Source organism: Pelobates fuscus, chromosome 2 (assembly GCF_036172605.1).
Source record: "Pelobates fuscus isolate aPelFus1 chromosome 2, aPelFus1.pri, whole genome shotgun sequence".
Classification (NCBI taxonomy): Eukaryota; Metazoa; Chordata; class Amphibia; order Anura; family Pelobatidae; genus Pelobates; species Pelobates fuscus.
The window spans coordinates 421,478,076-421,500,592 of record NC_086318.1 but is presented as its reverse complement, the minus strand read 5'-3'; the positions used below and the strand labels follow the sequence as shown (position 1 = coordinate 421,500,592).

Genomic DNA, 22,517 nt, shown 5'->3' with positions numbered 1-22,517 from the left:
TTCGACTCCCAAATGCTGTTCTCCTAGCTGGTCAGGAAGTCAAACGGGCAGGGGTACAAGTTTCAGCGGGGTTTGCGGGCTTGTGTAGCCAACTCAGAGATCCATACTGTTGATGACCATGTACCGCTGCCTGCGTTCGGGAGACTAACACGTGCATTCGTATATATGCAAATGGCGTTCACCCAGGGAATGCTTGTTTGCGGTTAACAGCCAGGGGTGGTCGGTGATTACGAGGTGTTAACAAGGGAGACCACACAGAGTCTGCTCGGTAACCGAATAGAAGGGGAACAATTCCATTTGAAAGTCGTACCCTCGACTTATCCACGCGTCATAACATATTTCACAATTGTTGGTCAAAAAACTGCACTCGACTTATACATGAGATCGACTATTGGACAAGTATATACGGTATGTCCTTAAGGTGTCTACCAGTGACTGCAAGGTGAGACTAGACAGTGATCATGACAGTCACATTCTGGTTGGCATTGGTGGCAACGGAGTTAATGGCAAACAGACTCTGCTTTTCTTAGTTATACACAGATCTGTGTGGGTGGCCCTTTACAATGGCCGGGCCAAACTGATGGAGGTTACAGGGATAACCGATGGCACACCTCCACCCTAGCAGTCTCTATCTGTTAAATATATATATTGCATGTCCCGTGTGGTAGGACCATCAACGGTGATATTTGTGTGTAAAAAAAGGACCATTTGTTTGTACTTGCACCTTGGTCAATAGTTGTCAGTTCTCTCTTCTGAAACTAATGGAATGTTCCTACAGATTGCTTTCTAACTAGGGACACTTTGGTGGTATGCTTACAGATTTGGTCCAAATTACATGGAGCATGCGATATACGATTATGACTGGAAGCTGCTAGAGCTGTAAGGATAAGTGAATGCATGCATACAGCACTGTATTAGATAAGCTGAATAATATATGCACTGGTACAGCAATGCTTAGCATGTGCCTGACCGTGCATAAACATACCTAAAGAATCATGGGACAATGATTTTGCCTCGGACACATAAGTGCTCTGAAAGCAAGTGCCTTTTATACTAACTCTGTGGCACTTATTACTCCAGTAAGCATTGCAATAGCATTTACTGGGGTGAGAGCTTGAGGAACTGCTACGTTCAGAAAAGTGGCAGTTCAAATTTAAATGAAACACCATAACCACTATTTCTGCGTCAGGACAGCTCTGGGGCCCCCTCAATGTAAGTGGTCAAAACTTTTTCAAAGAGTTTGATCATAACTCCCCCCAAAAATCGGAACAGCGTGAATAGGCCGACTACGGACAGGATGCCTGACCGGCGTAAAGCTTTAAGGACCTTGCAGGGAGCCCAGCTGATGCCCTGCATGGTCTTAGCGCCCGCTGTAGATGATTCTAGTGATACGCTTGTGCTGTGCTGCCCAGGGACAGGTCCCTGATATCCCAGATGTGAGACACCAGGGAACTAAAACAAGACGACGGGAAAGGACCATAAAATTGGGACTTTCCCGACAAAACTGGACTGTTAGGAGGCCTGGTTTGACAGTTTATCTAGAATGCTGAGTGTTAGTCATGTTCTCCTCTAAGCTTTCCTTGCTGTGCAGGGCTTATGGTGCTTGGAATGTTATGTAACCTACTGTTATGTCATACCTCAAAATAGGGATAATGGGGGAGGGTGGGTGGAGCTAGCTGCAGACCAGCATAGATGCATTACCGGCGGAAATTGGACACCTACCTCTCCCATACCTTGTCTACCGGTTGGGGAGGTGATGATGGGTAAGAAAAAAACTAAACCGGACAAACTGCCTCACAGCCATGACATCGGCGAACTCCTGCGGAACTCACAGAAGGCCACATGGGAGAAAATGGTGCTGGGGGAAGACGGATTTTCCAATTCCTCAGGGGAAGCCTACCCGGACCCGGGAGAAGGCGCCTCGATGAATATACCCACAGGGCACAAGACCAAGACACCTCCAGCAGGAGACCCGGTCATTGCAGCCTTGTTGACAAAAATGTTCACAGAACTCAGGCAAGACTTAGCTGCCGACCGAGCAAGTTTCAAGGAGGCCATAGAGGGAGCCACCACGAGGCTTACCCTCCTAGAGGCCTCTGCATGCTCCCAAGACACACGCATATCTACTCTGGAGCAGAGAATCTCAGATCTCCACAATCAACAATTTGGCACAGCCGAGAAAGTGGAGGCCCTGGAGGACCACAGAAGAAAAAATTACTTAAAGATCAGAGAGGTACCTGATGACATAGGACTTGCCGACCTCCCACACTACGTGAGGCGCCTATTGGCAACATTACTACAACCTAAACAGGCAAAACTCGTGAAGATAGACGGATTGTTCTGCCTGCCCAAATCAGCAAAAGTGCTACAGCGGACCTTATTGTGAGGTTTCAATTCCTTCAAGACAAGACCGCATTATTAGCAGCGGCCCGAGGGAAAACCCCTCTGTCATTCGAGGACTCCCATATATTGCTGTTCCCTGACCTGACGAGGAGAACACTCAGCTGGCGAAAATCACTTCAACCGAGCCTACAACACCTGAGATCCAAAAGTATCCCCTACCGCTGGGGAGTGCCGTGTCTCATCACCTTCACCTTCCAAGGAACTACCTACCGGGCAAAGAGCCCACAGGAACTAGACGCACAACTGGGCCAGTTGGGCCTGATGGCTCAACAAACGGAATCCACGACCACTCTGACCCAGCTAGACCCCTTTACAGCAGTGGCGTACATACCAGGGTCGCAGGGGTCGCGGCTGCGACCGGGCCCGGCCCACCAGGTGGCCGGCCGCCCTGTGACCCGGTATGTTCCCACTGTGGCCAGCCTCTTCCCCTGTGGGGCCCAGAAGCTGGCCACCTCAGGGCCCCCCGAGGCTGACCCTGGTATCGCTGGCGGGCGTGCGAGGGAGTACTCTCCCCTGAGTGCTCACTCTTCAGCTCCCTCGCGCGCCGCACTGATACCGGAGCCGGAATATGATGTCATCGTCCGGCTCCGGTATCAGTGCGGTGCGCGAGGGAGCTGAAGACGAAGCACTCAGCCAGGGAGAGTGCTCCCTCGCATGCCCGCCAGACAGACAGCCCACAGGACCAGCCGCCCAGGAGCCCAGCAGCACCACTGGACCCCAGGGAATGCCCTCAGCACTCCAAAAGGTAAGGAGGCTGGGGGGATTACATTTAAAAAAAAAAGTGTGTGTGTTAGTGTGTGTGTTAGTGTGCGTGTTAGTGTGTGTGTGAGAGTGTTAGTGTGTGTGTGAGTGTCTGCTAGTGAGTGTCAGTGAGTGTGTTACTGTGTGTGTCTGTTAGTGAGTCTGTTTGATGTCTGTTAGTGAGCGTGTGTTTGTCACTGAGAGTGTATGTTTTGTAAGTGAGTGTGTATGTATGTCTGTCGCTGAGTGTGTCTCTGTCAGTAAATGTGTGTGTCTGTTAGCTAGTGTGTATGCGTCTGTTCGTGAGAGTGTGTGTGTGTCTTCAGCACTTACCTTTCTCCAGCGCCGGATTCCCTTGGCGCTGAGGATCCCTCCGCCTCTCAGCTCCGAATGCGCATGCGCGGCAAGAGCCGCGCGCACATTCAAACCGCCTATAGGAAAGACATTACTCAATGCTTTCCTATGGACGTTCAGCGTCTTAGAATCATGGAAGCTTCTCTAGCAGCTGCAGGGTTAACACTAGAGGGACCTGGCACCCAGACCACTTCATTGAGCTGATGTGATCTGGGTGTCTGTAGTGGTCCTTTAAGTGTGTGTGCATCTGCATGCACTGGCGTACATACTGCGGTCGCAGGGGTCGCAGCCCTGCAACCCCTGCGACCAGGTGCCCGCCGCCATGTGTTGCGGCCCCTACCGCGCAGAGTAAGCGCTGAGGGGGAGGGGGGGCCCCATGGGTCATGTGTACACCACTGCTCTACAGTAAGGGAATTTATACCCAGATCGTCTCGACACACTGTGCGCGGGCGATACAGTCCAAGAGAACTATACTGAACAGACGGTTTTACATCCTTCAGGATGCCACAATCTCCGCCACCACAACCCGTGAATATACTCACTAAGTTATAAATGTTATTTTGTTTATCAGAGTCCATACAGATGTTCAAACAGCTACTAGATGCATACTTGCAAAAACAGAATATTCAAGGATATAATCTTTCAATGTAGGGTAATAACTGCTTGATCCAAGGATAAATCTGACTGCCATTCTGGGGTCAAGAAGGGATTTTTTTCCTAGCTTGTTGCAAAATTGGAAGTGCTTCAAACTGGGTTTTTTTTTGCCTTCTTTTGGATCAACAGCAAAAAACATATGTGAGGAAGGCTGAACTTGATGGACGCAAGTCTCTTTTCAGCTATGTAACTATGAAGGTTATTACTTTGCTTTTGATCTCATAATCTTGAATACCTTACATATCTAGAAATGTCAGAGTGAGCCGATATATCTCCCCATTTATAGTTTAATGTCATACAAATACAGCCTTATGCAAATGGGCCCGCACATCGTACGGTCATATGTTAGAGATGTTCATTCTAGCGCTAGCTTCGACTTCTCCCCTCCCCCCCTGCTATCCACAATAGAGCTAAGATAACCTACTGACATAAATCCCTGGAGAGGGCTACCACCCTGGAGCACTTAAGCCTATGCGAGAGACACTGTTACTGAATATACCTTATAAATGTGCCCAGTGGGGCTTATCTTATGGTATTATACCTGTTGACTAACTTGTTATAAAAAACAAAAAAAAATCACTCTGCATGTTGCAGTGCACAAGCCGAGAACTATGCCTTTGCTTCTGTATGTGAACTCTAAGGGCAACAGCCCACATAATGTATTTCTTTTTAACATGCTGAGTGACCAAAATAAAGAAAAATAATTTTTTTTAAAAAAATAGGGATAATGGAATGTCCAGCAACAGACATATTGGTAAACGACTGGAAAAAGCAACTGCAGATTTTTTTTTTTTTGTACATCATTTTTGTTTTATCATCTCTTTTTTCTAAAACAAAACTTCTCTATTATCGCTAGATAGTCTTACCACGCTTAAAAATGCTTAAAAATATGTTTAAAAATGTGCTTTCACCTCATTGCCGCATATGTATGAATCTGTGATATTAACTGGATTATGTTTGCTATTGTGGCAACGTATATCATTTTGTCAAACCATGCACCATAAAAAAACAAAACAAAAAAAACTTCTCTAATATTTGTGTTTTTTGGTGATAAACTATTCAGAATATACTTTCAGCAGCATAATGTAATAACGTGATCCAAGTGATTCAAAGTAATAAAAAGGCCAATCCACAGAAAGGCATCTCAATTATCAACACACCATTAAAATTAACACACTGATATCTGACAAGCTTATTTGCTCTTAATTAAGGCCTGTCTTGTTATATTAGAGCATCACATCCAACGTTAATTAGACTCGGTCCTAATAGTCGTTAACTGTACTTGTCACCCAGCTGAGTACATTAAAATATTAACTTTTCAGGTGCCATTACTCAGTGCTCTGCATTTGATTACAACAGGATGACACAAAGACAATGTATTTGTATCGGTTTAAAATATATATATATATTACAGATGCTTATTACAAATTCCTTTGTGTGTTGTATTTACCTGCATGAAATCCCAACCCAAAATTTACAATGGTTAAAAAAAAAAAAAAAAAAAAAAAAAAAAAGGGGCAACATGTTATGTTTAATATAGTTACATAGCTGAAAAGAGACTTGCGTCCATCAAGTTCAGCCTTCCTCCCATTTGTTTTTTGCTGTTGATCCAAAAGAAGGTAAAAAAAAAAAAACAGTTTGAAGCACTTCCAATTTTGCAACAAGCTAGGAAAAAAATTCCTTCTTGACCCCAGAATGGCAGTCAGATTTATCCTTGGATCAAGCAGATATTACCCTACATTGAAAGATTATATCCTTGAATATTCTGTGTGGCAAACCTAGCCACTTCAGACTATAAAACTGTGACTTTAAAGGTTGTCCAGAACACTGCTGCACTATTATGTTTAAACGCATTTGGTTACTGTCTGGAAAATGTCTGTTTGCCTGTATACCTAGAGCATTCGTATGCTAGCAGCCGAAAGCCGCTAGCATTTACATGGTTGTTTCACGAACAGCAACTTTACCGGCTGTTCGTGAAACGAACCAAGTACCGAACCCAAGCCCACACACTGAGGGTCGTGTGGCATCAATTACCAGATAGCAACATTGTTGCAATCGGTAGTTAAGTGCTTTTTCCTGGGTGGCCGTCGTTCGACTACCGACCACGCGGCGGTCGGCCATCTTGGATCCTTTGTCTCCCCAGCGGTGTTTGGTCATCGAGTGCGTGGAACTGAAAACGGCTACTCGACGACACGAACACCGCTGGACTTCCAGGCCGTTCGGGAGCTCCGGTCTTCCCCTATTGTGGTTCCCCATCGGTGTTCGGTACTTTTAGACGAACTTAATAAGAAAGTGTATTTCGTGCGGTGTTCGGTTGTTTTAGCTGGGATCTGAGCGGTATTCCCACGAAATGTGCACTCAGACCCCAGCTATCTACCGAACGTCCGTTCATCTGAATAACATGAATGTTGTGAATTTAGATGTAAAATGCCGGTTCTGCTGCACGGAGGGATAATCCACTTAACGGTATATTCCAGTGGGAGTATCCCTCTCGCCCAGCAGTGCCTGATGGGAGAAATGCCCAGAATGTTAAGTCCCCCATGTAGTCCCTTACTGTATTACCCCTGCTATGTCAGTAAGGAAACCCCTTGCATAAATACTGGAAGCTGTGAATAAAGACCTCAGTTGACTCCCAGAACTGTGTTTCGACCGGTTACTGGGGGATTTGGGACATTGCCTTACTTTTCAGCGCTTGACTGCGGATTACCTTCTGTACCAGCGGAGATCGTGGATTTTAATATTGCAGCTCCGCTACATTCTGTTTTTGCAAGTATGCATCTAGTAGCTGTTTGGACATCTGTATGGACTCTGATAAAACCACTTCTTCAGGCAGATAATTCCACATCCCTATTGTTCTTACAGTAAAAAAACCTTTCCTTTGCCTTAGCCGAAATATTCTTTCTTCCAGTCTAAACGCATGACCTCGTGTCCAATATAAAGTCCGATTTGTAAATAGATTTGCACACATTGGTTTGTATTGGCCCCGAATATATTTGTATAATGTTATCATTATCCCCTCTCAGGCAACGGTTTTCTAAACTAAATAGGTTTAAATTTGTTAACCTTTCTTCATAGCTGATATGTTCCATTCCTTTTATTAATTTTGTAGCCCGCCTCTGCACTTTTTCTAGTGCCATAATATCCTTCTTTAGAACAGGTTCCCAAAATTGCACAGCATATTCAATATGTGGTCTTACCAGTGATTTATAAAGAGGCAAAATGATATTCTCGTCCCGAGAATGAATGCCCTTTTTCATGCATGACAATACCTTACTGGCCTTGGCCACTGCGGATTGACATTGCACATTGTTGTATAGTTTGTTGTCTATAACAATTCCCAAGTCCTTTTCGTGTGTGGTTATCCCTAATTCGCTTCCATTAAGGGTATACGTTGCTTGTGTATTCTTTACGCTGAAGTGCATAACTTTGCATTTTTCAACATTAAATTTCATCTGCCATTTGAGTGCCCAGTAATATCTTGCTCACATTGTATTATTTTACAAAGTTTTGTGTCATCTGCAAACACTGAAACATGACTTTCAGTGCTGTCTTCAAGATCATTTATAAACATGTTAAATAGAAGGGGTCCCAGAACAGACCCCTAAGGGACACCACTTGCCACCTCTGACAAGCTTGAAAATTTACCATTTACCATTCTTCTACCCAAGAACAAGCATTTTCATCTAGACCGATTTCCTTGAGTTTGAACACTAATCTATTGTGTGGAACTGTATCAAATGCCTTGGCAAAATCCAAATAGATCACATCCACTGCAACACCCTGATCTATACTTCTACTTACTTCTTCGTAGAACGCAATCAAGTTAGTTTGACACGACCTGTGCTTCATAAAACCGTGCTGATTTTTGCTGATAACCATGTTCTTATCAAGGAATTCTTGAATATTATCCCTTAATAACCTTTCAAATATTTTCCCAGCCACAGAAGTTAAGCTCACAGGTCTATAATTTCCAGGCAAGGATTTTGAACCCTTTTTGAATATAGGAACCAATATCATGCAGCGGCTGTGATAGAGACAGACTGACAGCGATCTGGGGCTTAAAGATTACTAAGCAAGTATTAAAGCTGTGCTCCAGGCTGGAAATAGACAAAAATTATAACACATAGCACACTGTACAGAGATCAAACAAAAACACCTACAGAAACCAAAACTCAGCAATTCAGCAGTTAAAAGGGTTATTTAAAGGAGAAATGCCATATCCCAGGATTTTTATACGTATTCCCATATTTAAAGGAACACTATAGCGTTAGGAATACAACATATATACCTAACCTTATAGTGCTCTCCTTCCTATCTAGTTGTCCACTCTCCTTGCAGGGGTTTAAAAAATAAATTTTATTTACCTCTCCTCGCTAACTGATATCAATGTTAGTGATCTCAGCCAATCCTATGCTTCCGCATAGGGAAGCATTGGGAGGCTAGTGCGCATGCGCAGCAAGACACCACATTGTGCCAAGTTTAACTCTGTTACAGCTGCGGAAGTACCTCTAGTGCCTGTGTTCCTGACTGCCATTTGCGGCATGTTAACACTGAAATGTAAACATTGCTGTTCTTGCAAAACGGCAATCTTTTCAGTTGCACGGTTAAAATGACAGGAGCATGACATCCACACCACTTCATTAAGTGGAAATGATCTGGGTAGCTACAGAGTCCATATAACAAACATCATGCCTCCATCTTTGCTTCCTGACAAGCGTTATAGCTCTGTCCTTTGCACCAGGCAGCCAGCTTAGACAAACATACAGAGAAGAGGAGAAATGTCCTATACGGTTTCTGATCTGTCATGTTTCCCCTGACTGTGCCTCAACAAAACTGGAATGTAATGTCATTTTGTTAAATCTTTAAAGGGACACTTGAGTCACCAAAACAACTATCTTGTGTATAGATCATTAACACCATAAAGATTAAGACAAGTTACCGCTGATTTTAAATATTTTGTTGAAATTTTGACTTTGACTTTTGACTCTTACTATTTGTGACACTGTACATTAAGAGGTCAGTAACAAAAAGAACATGCCTGAAGCAAAAACATTAAAAAAAAAAAGAAAAACCACTGAACACGACCTGACCGATAAAATCTGAAGGCTGCCACGAGAAAGAGATCCTTACATCCCATAATACCTTTGCAGCTGGATTCACTATTCAGGGCTCTTATATTCCTGAAAAAGGCAGAATTTTTTCTTTTTTCTTCCATTTCCAGAGCGAGGTGAGATGTGGATTAAAAAAAGTTATATTAATTAAAGGGAAACTCCAGTGCCAGGAAAACAATCTGCTTTCCTGGCACTGCAGGTCCCCTCTCCCTCCCGCCCCCCAATCCCCGGTTGCTGAAGGGGTGAAAACCCCTTCAGTTACTTACCAGAGGCAGCGACGATGTCCCACGTCGCTGCTTCTTCCTCCGCCGCCGCTCCTCCTCTGCATTGCGTCGGCCGGTGGGCGAGACTGATCCCGCCCACAGGCCGGGGAGACCTACCTAATGCGCATGCGCATTAGCGTTCCTCATAGGAAAGCATTGAAAATGCTTTTCAATGCTTTCCTATGGGGAAATGAGCGACGCTGGAGGTCCTCACACAGCGTGAGGACGTCCAGCGACGCTCTAGCACAGGTTTTCTGTGCTAGGGACACGGAAATGCCCTCTAGTGGCTGTCTAGTAGACAGCCACTAGATGTGGAGTTAACCCTGCAAGGTAATTATTGCATTTGCATTTTTTTTGCATTTTTTTGCATTTTTGGCTATTTTGGCCTAAAATTAACTACTCGTTTGTCAATTCTCTAAAAATTTAGGATTTATAGTTGAATATATTTGCTACCATATTGGAGACATCAATAGGAGAATTTCTTAAAGTAGTATTGTTTACATGACCATATTTTACTGTCAAACCTTTCTTACCATTGTAACCAATTAGCCTCTCCCCAGATTTTAATTCACTATAACTATTATCCATAGCCAACATATGGCTGGCTGAGAGTGATGAGCACTATAGGAGAGCACGCATTGAACTTGTTCTACCTTGCTTCAACAACAAAAAAAACACAAATGATCTTTTGGCTTGCGTTTTCTATATATTTATTCTAATTATTACAAAATACACAGTATACTTTTTTTTTTTTTTTTTTTAAATAAAATATAGAACAAAGAGCAATTGCAGCGGAGTTCAGTTTTCTTTTCCCTTTATATTCGAGATAATTTCATTTACTCTTCCCAGATCAGCAAATGACGCTGATGCAGATCCTCTCTTTGCTGGCTTGGCCTGAAAACAGAAAATGAGAAAAATGCGTATTCCAAACCTGTTTACAAATTCCGGTATGGCTCTAAAACTAAATTAAATCATTCAGTATCTCATGCTTTGCATTATAAGTAATGGAGGTTGATGCTGTTTTATGGCCTGAAAAAGATTTGATTCATTTAACATAAAGGGCGATGAATGTTTGACTTGTTTAATGGCAGTGAGTAGAGAGGTATACCTAAACTGCAAATGCACTCATTTACAGCTGAAAAGGTGCTTCCTGCAAAGTGGAATATATTAGTGTTATATCTGTTGGGTCTCTCCTGTAACAAATAAAGAGCGTCCTTATCTAGAGGTAACATCACATTGTGATGGAGCCTGCTCTGGTCACACTCCCCCCTAAAAGAGCATAATCAGTCTCCCCGACTCTCTTCCCTGATCCATCCATCCCCATGCAGTGAAGTGGTCAATTTCCATCCCTGGGACTACTCTGGGGACCAGGGCAGCCATGTCTTCACCTGGAATTCAAGATCGGAAAAGTATGAGGTGGCTGCTTAGTGCAACTTACACTTATTGCCGCTCAGCTCCCCAGTCCCCCAGGAGAGCGCTAATTGGAGGGGAGACGGGGAAGATGAAGGACAATCAAAGTGCACAGAGTCAGGGGGAGCCCTCTTCTCTGGAGTCAGCAGGACTCCTTTCCACCAAGTGTCGCCTGGTGTTTGGGGAAAGGGATATAATGACTTTAGAGCTTTCTTTTCCAGTGAGAGAGAATGTTGACGGAGATACTCAGATGGAGTACTGGAGCTCCGGCACACACACACGTTTTACAATAATTCCCTTTTAAAAAGGGACAGCATAAAAAGGGGAGGAGGACAATAAAATAAATACATTTATTTTAACAGATGATGCAAATGCCATAACACCTGCAGTTTATTGTAGTTGTTATGGTGCGATCTATGGGCACATGGGAAAAAATCATGAAGATTCCCCGAAATTGTAAGCCTACTCCCCCTTCATTCTGGGGAATTCATAAAGTAGACAGTGCTTCTGCATCAGTATTGAACATTTCTCACACCGTCTGGAACTGCCAGAGCTGGAGCATCATTGTTCAGTATTCACAAGGTGATTCTCTGAATCTAAAAAGCCAATTGTCATGAGTTTAAAATTTACTGAACCACGCAAAAGAGGATGGCTGAGATACGGACAAGGGTTGTCACTCATCAACAATACGAATGTAGGAACAAACCTACTTAATTACTGATGGTACTGTACCCTGTGTTTATATCCCCCTAAACTATGTTAAGGTATCTGTTAATACTGTTCTATCGATGCAAATGTTACGCAAACATACTCAATGCTTTTGTCAAATACGGTTACCTTCAAGCTAAAGTTTAGCAAACATATTCAATGTTTTTGAAAATGTCGACCAAAATAAAGAATTTCAAAAACAATTAAAACTTACTGAAAATTTATTTAAAATTTTAGTCAACAATAACCTGATTGGAAAAAAATCTGTTTTGTTTTCAATTTGTTATTTTGCCCTAAAACCTGAAATTCACTTTGAATCCCGACAAATCCCCCTTTAGTGAATATTGCTCTACGAGTTAAAATGTTGCTGATCTCGCCTGTGGTGAGCAGCTAGTTGGAAGCCACCAACATTTTGTTTATCCAATGATTCTTTGCAATAAGTTCTTCAATGTTGTAGCATATGATTTATATAATAGGGGATGCAAGAGACTTGTTAAATTAAAATATTTTTTAATATGGACAAAATCTTATTAATATGTTTTGTTTTATCTTCACGTCTTTAAATCAAAAAACATTTAATTTCTAGAGGAATTTATGTCTCATAGTGTAACTGCACATCTGTTTTTTATTCCCATATTTAAATACTGATTTCTTCCATTCGGCAAAGAAAAACTCATTTAAATCTCATCTTACTGCTTTTATAAACTAAAGTGCTACCGTTGCTTCCCTTTAACTTTTGATTTGTTTTGCATATATAAAAAATTCTATGGGGAGTATTCTAATGAATATATTCCTTCTCTGCATACATTAATATTTGCTATTATGCAGTATTTCAATGGCTCTAGTCCTTTGATTTAAAAGTTTTTAGGGTTTTTGATGAATTGCCCTACAGAACGAAGGCTGGGGGGTGGCGGTCTAGTAACATTTATATATACCGGTATATATTTAGTGATGAGACCAACAAAGATTAGAGGGAATAAGAATGTCGACATGTTTTAAACTAACATCCATTAACATAAACCACAACATCTTAAAATATAATTATGTAATGTTACATGACCTTCTCCTTTAAGAAAAAGATCTTAAAATACACCGCTCCACACCAGAATTTAAAAATCACAAATGTGGCATATTTTTTATAGTGTTCATTTAAAATTACTTCACTGACACTCTGGTAAGCATACACGAACGTAACAGATTTTCTGATGTTTCAACTGAACTATGATTTATGGTTGAAGCTGTTAAAAAGCCAGCAATCAAATGTGTCTTCTGAGAAGTGACGGTATCTCCAGTAATTACCTGTGATTCATGTGGTTTCCATCCAATCATATAAAAGATCTCAAATGTTGCTGGGACAGTCCCATCCTTCTCGCCATACATTTCTACAAAATGGGAAAACAGTTGAGAACTTTTGAGACAAGACTGAAATGGTACACTAGGCAAATATCTGCTGGGTGAATATGACCATCGTTTTCTAGAATTCAGTTTGAAATTAGAATTCTGAAAGAAAAGCTATGGCTCATCTTGCAGATTGTAGCTTACTAGAAACAAGAGAGGGGGCATATTTGGAATAAAATGGTGCTAACAGTACAATCCAATGCTTTCCTATAGGAATGTGTGCATGCATGAAAAAATACCACTTTGCACCAATCAGATGGTCTCATTGTACAACGCTACGGAATTTGCTGGTGCTATATAAATAATAATAATAATGTCCCATGTTTTGCGGAAGCGCCTCATGTGGCTGTCTGAGTGTCAACCACTAGAGGTGGAGGTATTTAAACACTGCAATGTAAATATTGCCTTTCTTGCAGGACAGTAATGTTTTCATTTGCAGAGTTAGAAACTGGAGGGATATTGCACCCATACAACTTCATTAAGAAAAAGTGATCTAGGTGCCTTCAAAGAACAACTGTTTTCACATCTCACATTTTATTTTTAAATTACATTTAATGGAACTTTGCAACTCAATGATTTTCTTTTCTTCTGTGATCACTTCCCTCCCTCAGCAAATGAAGGTCATCAATTTCCAGAAGTTACAGGAGGGATAATAGTATGGCATAGACACAGAAAGTACTCTCACACACTGAGGGCATGCACACACAGATTGTACCCAGGCTGACCAAACTAGAAGGGAATAGACTGGGAACAAACAGCAATATTAAATAAATGTGGTTTTTAAATGCTGTGGAAGAGCTGCAGGGGCGAGAGCAGGCAGGCACACAGTGACAGCGATGCCTACTGCTGGAATGAAACGCACATAGAGTAATGCTGTGATTGCTCTGTGTGAAACTGTTGCAGCAGGAAAGTTAGGCTGAACAGCAGATGGGCAGACAATAGCAAAGTCTGACCCAACATGGCTGCTCAGCCAGATAAAGTAAAATGTTCGAAAATAATAAATCAATATGCATCATTAAAAAATCATTAAATGTAATAAACCCATAAAGAAAGTGAAATGTGATGACAAGTCAATACAAGGCAGACTTACTGAACATAGTAATTAAAGGGACAGTCCTGGTACAGTCTGCTGTAGGAGTCTCCAGGCGCCATCCCACAGTAAGTACTCAAACAGTTTTCTGACACTTACCTGAGACCCCAAGCACCTGCAGCCTTCTCTTCAGATTAGTGACTGTAATTCCACCAACTGAGAACATAAGCCCACACTCTCAGACTATTTTATTTCCCAAATAGGGACAAAACAGATATACTTCAAATGGAAAGTGAACTTTCTCTTCAGATATATTAGAAAGGGAGGCCCATACCACAGGCAAGTGACAAACTGCAAAAAAATGACTTGACCTGTGACTGTAAGCCAATCCCAGGGTATTTGGCATTATAACTACTAAAGTGTGCTGCAGTGGTTGTGGAGCCTGGACTGCCCCTTTAAAAGAGCACCCAACCCTTAAAATACTGCTTGCACAGGAAATAAAAAAAAAATAAAAAACATGTTATTTATCACAGCATTTTTTTCGTTTTTTTTTTTTTTTTTTTTTTTCAATGTTTCATTTTTATTGAGTTATGTCACAAAAAACGAAAATGATAACAGGGGGTACAGAAAAGAGAGAAGGGAAGGGTTAGGTTAATGAATATGCTTATACATATCAAAATAGCGTGTACATTCTTCATTGGTCGTTCTGTACATATATATATGGGTAATATACAACACATTATGCGATATCAGACTAGCATTGTGTCAATGTTGTTCTTTCGGCAATTGATCAAAGCATTATTGCTCGGGAGGCTCAGTGAGAATGTGGTTAGGCGCATTTGACCAATGTCCAGTGTGCGGACTTACTGTGAACATCTAGCTACAGTGCATATTCATAGGTCAAGAGGTAGGAGTATGGGATGTGGGGAAGCGTAGGGTGAGTTAACATTAACTAAGCAATTCAATAACACGTGTTACCTTCTATAACAGTGGAGAAACATGAGAGAACCAGATGTGTGCGAGCTGTATGCGTGTTCAAGTGCGGTTGTAGGGTTGCTTTTTCCCTGACTGAGGTGCCTATTGAAGGGATTAACTCGCCCGGTTTAGTGGCTGCTATTTGATTGTGCTATGGATGCGTATGATCTCTGTGCGGGCCATATGCCAACTAGCCCAGTGTATGGAGTAGGATTCCAGTTGGCCTTGCATTTTGTATGCCATACGTTCATACATTGCTACACTGTCGATCCTGTCCTAGACCTCTAGTGGTGTCGGAGCATATTTCTTCTTCCAGTGACTGGCTATACTGGTTTTAGCAGCCGTTAAGACTTGTAGGAGGACGTGTTTAGATTTATCTGACAGCAATTCCGGGGACAAATGCAGCAGAAAGCATTCTGGCTTATGTGGGATGTTGTGGTTCGCTAGCAGTTTAATGGCTTTCCCTATTGTTATCCAGAACCCTTTCAACATGGGGCAGTCCCAGAATATGTGTTTCATGTCGCCCTTGGAGATGTCACACCTCCAGCAGATCTGTGATGTTGACCTGTACATGGTAGCCAGTCTGGACGGCACCAGATACCACCGCATAACCATTTTACAATATGCTTCCCAATGTGACATGCTGTGGAATACTTTTTTGGTTGTTTGCATAGCTTGTAACCATAATGGGAGTGGGATGTTTATGTTAAGTTCCGATTCCCATATTAGCATATATTTGTGTTTAAGGAGTGGGTCTTTGTCGTTGAGAGCCGAATAGCACAAGAATAAGGATTTCGCTTTTGGGTGTTTACCTATACAGTGTTGGCCAAAGTTTGTTAGCCGTGCTTCGTCACAGTGTTGTACATGTAGGGTGTGTAAGATGTTCTTGACTCTAAGGTAAGTGAACACGTCTCTGGAAGGGAGTGTAAACTCCTGCTGAAGCAACGTGAATGGTTTTAAACCTTCCTCCGTATACAGTTGAGCTATTGTTAGTATGCCTTTCTGTTTCCAGGGTGTCATATGTATATTGTCGGAAAGCTCTGATATTGTTTGTATAGGGGAAAAATATAAAATGTTGTCTGTAGCCATGAGTGGGCCGGCCCATTTCTTCCAACTCTTGAGTAGGAATCTTGTGTTTTGTAGTGGACAAGTTGTGGTTGCGTCCCATAGCGTGAGTGCTTGCAGGGTAGATTGTATCGTAAGTGGGTGAATGCAAGCATTTTCTAGGGAAGCCCATATGGGTTGGTTGGTACGGGATAGTATCTCTAACCCCTGAGCCAGGATTGCCGCCCTATAGTATGCTCTTATGTTTGGGATACCTAGACCGCCTTTGTGTGGGGTTAGCCATGTTAAGTGTCTTGCTATTCTCGGTGGTTTCCTTTTCCAAATGTAGGCGTTGAAAATACTTTGGAATTTATGTAGTAGTTTATCGTTTAATGCTATGGGTATGGTGCAGAATAAGTATAAGACGTGGGGTAAAGCCATCATTTTAATAGTGTTCACCCTTCCCAGCCATGAGATTTCCAGATCTTGCCATTTGTCTAATTGTGCTTGTAGTTTGTGGGCCACCTGGGTGTGATTTTCTTTGGGTAGATGTTGGATCGATTTGGTCAAATTGATACCTAAGTACTTTATGGAGACTTTCCTCCAATCGAAGGGGTGTGAGTTTTTGAGTGTCTGCGCTACGTGCTGAGGAATGTTTATAGGCAGTGCTTGTGTCTTTTTGAGGTTATTCTTATAGTATGAAACCTGTCCATACCGGAGAAGTAGGTCCATCAGTTTTGGGATGGATTGTAATGGGTTTGAGACATACACGAGTACATCATCCGCAAAGAGGGCTAGTTTTTGGGTCCCAACTGGGGTGTTTAGCCCCGTTATCTCTGGGTCGTGTTTGATGTGCTGTATGAGTGGTTCAAGGCAGAGGATGAACAACAGTGGAGACAGTGGACAGCCCTGGCGTGTGCCATTGCTTATGTGAAATGGGTCCGACAGGAAGCCAGAGTTGAAGACTTTGGCTGAGGGAGCTTGGTATAGCGCCTTAATTCCGCTCAGGGATAGGTGAGTGAACCCCATTTTGAGCAGTGTGGCTTCCATATACGGCCAGTTCAGGCGATCAAACGCCTTTTCGGCGTCTAGCGCAAGAACTACGCCTGATTGTTTACTCGTGTTGGCCCAGTTGATTAGATTGATGAAGTGCCTAGTATTGTCTCCTGCCTGTCTACCGGGGACAAACCCCGCCTGTTCACCAGACACCAAGTTGGGGAGGTGGTGCTTCAGCCGTGATGCCCCCAATTTTGCATATCATTTTATGTCCGCATTTAATAAAGATATTGTTAGGTTTTCGCAATGAGTGGGTGGTTTGCCTGGTTTAGGTAGGGTGACTACGTGTGCTTCTAGCATCTCCTTTGGACGTGTTCCTGTTTGTTTTATGTCATTGAATAAATTAGTGAGGTGTGGCGTCAGGATTGCCGCTAGTTTGTGGTAATAATAGTTGGAGAGCCCGTCTGGGCCAGGCGCCTTATGTTTGGGTAGGGACATAATGGTTTTACGGATTTCTTCTTCCGTGAACGGGTTGTCTAATTGTTTACAGGCTTGTGGTGAAAGCTGTGGTAGGGAAATGTCAGTTAAAAAGGCCTCTATGCAAGCATTAGTAGGTGGGGTCTCGGTTTAGGTTATATAGTTTATCATAGTATTGTGCTAATTCATTAACAATGTCTAGGGGGTTATACAATCTGCCTTTCGTGGAGGATTCGATATAGGGAAGTTTGGTCTGTAATTGTTTGGCTTACAATTTGTTGGCTAATGTTTTGCCTGCTTTGTTTCCCTGCGTGTAAAATTTGAGCTTGAGGGATCTCATCCACCTTTTGGTGGTCAGGAGTTGTAGACCATGCAATTCCCTTTGTATTTCGGCGATTTGTGATGTCAAAGATTTTGATGGCTTAGACTTGTTGCGTGTTTCGAGGGGTGCCAGTTTTTGCTGTAAGAGTGTGCATCTCTCGTTAGTATTTTTTTTAAGTTTTGACCCTTCTCTTATGACTATGCCACGTAGAACCGCCTTGTGTGCGACCCATACGGTTGAAGTCGGGGTGGAGTCTAAGGTGTTTAGGGTGAAGTATTCGGTCGCTTCTTTGACTATGTTGTCTAATATGTGTGTATCATCTAATAGGCTCTCATTAAGTCTCCATTTCCCCCTGCCCCTTGCTAAATAAAGGGACCACGTCCGCTGCCCTATTTGTATCTCTTCTATGTTATTTAGGGTCATCTAATCGGCCAGACATAAATCAATCCTTGAGTATGTTTTATGTACCTGTAAGAAGTAGGTGTAATCCCTCTCCCTCGGGTACATAGACCTCCAGGTATCATAGAGATTGTTGTGAAACATCAATTTGCGTAGGTTGGCGCTCATTGCAGTCGCTTGTGTAGTAGGGGGTCTGTGGTGTTCCCGTTGTATGTCGAGATCAGGGTTCAGTGAGCAATTTAAGTCACCGCATACTATCGTGTGGCCCTGTTTAATTCTATTGATTTGATTCATGGACTTGCGAATGACGCAATTTGGGCTTCATTTGGGGCGTATAGCGAAGCTATTGTAATCAGCATTCTGTTTAAGTTCCCTACTAGAATTAGCAGTCTCCCTTCTTTGTCTGTATATCTACTAGTCTCTTGAAAGACCCAATCTTTGTGGAAAAGGATGGCAACCCCTCTCGATTTGTGGGGTGAATAAGCATGGTATGCCTGGTGATAGAGGTTGGAGTGTATATGAGGAGGTTTGCGGACACATAGGTGCGTCTCCTGGAGGCAGATAACTGCCGCTTTTGATTTCTGCATCTCGTGAGCGAGAAGGCGCCTTTTGTGTGGGCTGTTTAGCTTTTACGTTTAGGGAGTAGATTTTAAGCGTTGCTAGGGACATTTTGGTGTCGAAATGTGTAGCCGTTTATCACCTCGTACCTGTAGGTCGTGTTGTGCTGACCAGGGGGGCCGTGTGTGAAGCCAATTTTGCGATTGTGCTTGAGTGGGTGTGAAAAGAGGGGGAAGTGGTCTTTAACCCATGGGGCGTGTGTGGCATATCTGGGGAATCTCACATATCGCATAACATCAAGAAACATTACTAAGCATGGTAACACAAATTTCACAAACAAATTCAAACTCGGAATTAACTTAAAAGGGGATAAACCTAGGGGATCCCGTGTTGTACACAGGGATAAAGTTTGCCACAGGTGAGAGATCGGCATCCCTCAAAAATGGGCAACAGGGGGTGGGTCAGAGTCTCCACCGAAGTCTAGCCTGTGTAAGACTGTTGAATCGATGAGCCATTCCAGACTAAAAGGGGTTGAGCATCTTGTTAAGCGTGCGGTGCTAACCGCGTCATTATAGCCTTAATCTGTTATCTAGTATAGGGTACATAACTCGTGGGTTAACAGTTAAGCTGTTGTAGAATAAAATTGGTAACGACATTAATTGCAGGATACCATAGTGAAGCTATACATTAGTCTAAGTCGTTCTTTAGTATAGGGTACTTAACCTGTGGCCCAGCAAGTAAGCCGTTATTGAGTGAAGTTTGTAATGACATTATGTGTACCCATAAGATAACATAGCGTAATTATACATTAGCCTGAGTAATTTCTAGTATAGGGTACATAGCCTGTGGGCTAACATTTAAGCCGTTAATGGGTGAGGTTTGTACCGACAGTAGTTGTGCATTTAAGATAACACAGTTAAATTATACAGTTAGATTAGCATGTGATACTCAAGTGAATAGAGCGGCCCTTGGATGGGCATTTGGGGTCGTAGATTCACTGCTCCTTTCGCGCTGGGGATTTCGATGCTGCTCCCGCCATCATCCACTCAGCTCTCAACTTTTTCGGCTGTATGCGCGTGGGAGAGTTCTGGCCCATGTTGTGGTGTAGGCCCCATTCTTTCAGCTTCGCCATGCCAACCTCCGGTTCCAGTATGGCTTCCGTCTTGACTTTGTACCATATTAATAGTTTAGTCGGATATCCCCATCTACCGTATATACTCGAGTATAAGCCGAGTTTTTCAGCACATTTTTTGTGCTGAAAAACCCCAACTCGGCTTATACTCGAGTCAATTGTCTGTATTATGGCAATTTGCATTGCCATAATACAGACTGGGGCTGTGGGGGCTGCAGAGAGATGTTACTTACCTTTCCTGCAGCTCCTGTCAGCTCTCTCCTCCTCCGCCGGTCCGTTCAGCTCTTCTGTCAGCTCACAGTGTAAATCTCGCGAGAGCCGCGGCTCTCGCGAGATTTACACTGGGAGCTGACCGAGGTGCTGAACGGACCGGCGGAGGAGGAGAGAGCTGACAGGAGCTGCAGGAAAGGTAAGTAACATCTCTCTGCAGCCCCCACAGCCCCCTCCTACACAGTGCCCATCCACTGGACCACCAGGGAAGGAGAGCCCCCCTCCCTGGCCAGCTAGCAAGCAGGGAGGGGGGACGAAAAAAATTATATATAGCAATAATAATAAAAAAAATAAAAATATTAAAATAAAAATAATAATTAAATAAAAAATTATAATAAAATAAAAAAATAATAATAATAAAAAAATGTAATGAAACAAAAAAAATATTAAAATAATAATTAAAAAATAAAAATGCCCACCCCCACCAAGGCTCTGCATCACACTCTGCATTGCACACACACACATACACACATACACACTGCACTCATACACACACACTGCATTCATACACACACACACTGCATTCATACACACACACACACTGCATTCATACACACACACACACTGCACTCATACACACACACTGCACTCATACACACAGCATTCTCATACACAAACACTGCACTCATACACACTGCATTCATACACACACACTGCATTCATGCACACACACTGCATTCATACACACACACACTGCATTCATGCACACACACTGCACTCATACACACACACTGCACTCATACACACAGCATTCTCATACACACACTGCACTCATACACACACTGCACTCATACACACACTGCACTCATACACACACACAGCATTCATACACACACACTACACTCATACACACACTGCACTCATACACTGCACTCATACACACAGCATTCTCATACACACACACTGCATTCATATACACACTGCACTCATACACAGCATTCTCATACACACACACTGCACTCATACACACACACTGCATTCATATACACACTGCATTCATATACACACTGCACTCATACACACACTGCATTCTCATACACACACACTGCATTCTCATACACACACACTGCATTCTCATACACACACTGCATTCATTATATACACACACTGCAAATAAATATTCAATTAATATAATTTTTTTAAGGATCTAATTTTATTTAGAAATTTACCAGCAGCTGCTGCATTTCCCACCCTAGTCTTATACTCGAGTCAATAAGTTTTCCCAGTTTTTTGGGGTAAAATAAGGGGCCTCGGCTTATATTCGGGTCGGCTTATACTCGAGTATATACGGTATATGGGATTTGTCGGTTTCGGAGAGTTTTAGTGACGTTGATAAATTCGCGTCTCCTCGCCGTAGTGGCCGCTGATAAGTCGGCATAGATACTGATTCCTTGATATGGCTCTGGGAGCTGCTCCAATTTTCTTGTCACGGTCAGGATAGCTTCCTTCGATTTGTAGTAATGGAAGCGTGCAATGACATATTTCGGCGTGTCTGCCGCAAGTTTGGCTGGTCGTGGCAATCTGTGTGCTCTGTCTAATGTCCAGGCCGCATCCCCAAGCTGTGGTGCCAGAGCTGAGCAAAGGGATTTAAGATAGTGTGGGAGGGCCTCTGCAGGAATGGTGTCAGCTATGCCCCTGAAGCGCAGGTTGTTTCTTCTGGATCTGTCCTCCATATCTGCCACTTTAAGCTTTAGGGCTGAATGTTCCTCTTCCAAGCGCTGCAACTGGTCCACTACCTCATTGTGAACTGCGCACATGTCTTCTGTCCTGGTTTCCAGGCAGTCTGTGCGTTCCCCCAGGTCTTGGATATCCCTGCTGAGGTCTTTAGTAATTTGTTTGAAATCTGACCTGAGAGACTCTTTCAGGTCCTGCAGCATTAGGTGGAGGCTGTGATTGGTGACCGGAGAGTCTCCGTGGGGGATTACTTATGTTTCCTCAGTGAGGTGTGTGTCTGCGTCTGTGGCCTCAGGATTGCTGCCGTCGCCATCTTGTTTTTGCCGCGGGCGGTCTTTTTTGGCGGTCCGGACCGGGTCCGTCAGTTTTAGCTGCCGAGAAGGTGCCATGGATTGGAGGGGTAAGGGGGCTCCCAGGGAGGTAATTTTTTGCGCGTATATGGCTCGATAATTGTAGCTTTAGGCTCGGTGGTTGCGGAGCTCTCTGCCTGTGCGACTACTCCATGCGGTCGCAGGCCACGCCCCCCCCTTTTCATTTTTTTTTCACACAGCTTCTTATGTTTTCACTAAATGACGTACAGAAGATGTACATAAAGGGT

The 22,517-nt window shown here is 43.1% G+C and overlaps 1 protein-coding gene across 1 annotated transcript in view; it reads right to left on the bottom strand.

Annotated features, from left to right (window-relative positions):
* Positions 1-10,212: 10,212 nt before the first annotated feature.
* Positions 10,213-22,517, bottom strand: part of NDUFAF5 (NADH:ubiquinone oxidoreductase complex assembly factor 5) — a 43,690-nt gene continuing 31,385 nt past the window's right edge. The window contains exons 10-11 of the mRNA XM_063441511.1: positions 12,944-13,026; positions 10,213-10,420 (exon numbers count right to left, since the gene is read on the bottom strand). Coding sequence (XP_063297581.1) covers positions 10,325-10,420; positions 12,944-13,026 — 179 coding nt within the window. The 3' untranslated portion in view covers positions 10,213-10,324. The remainder of the gene's footprint in view (positions 10,421-12,943; positions 13,027-22,517) is intronic.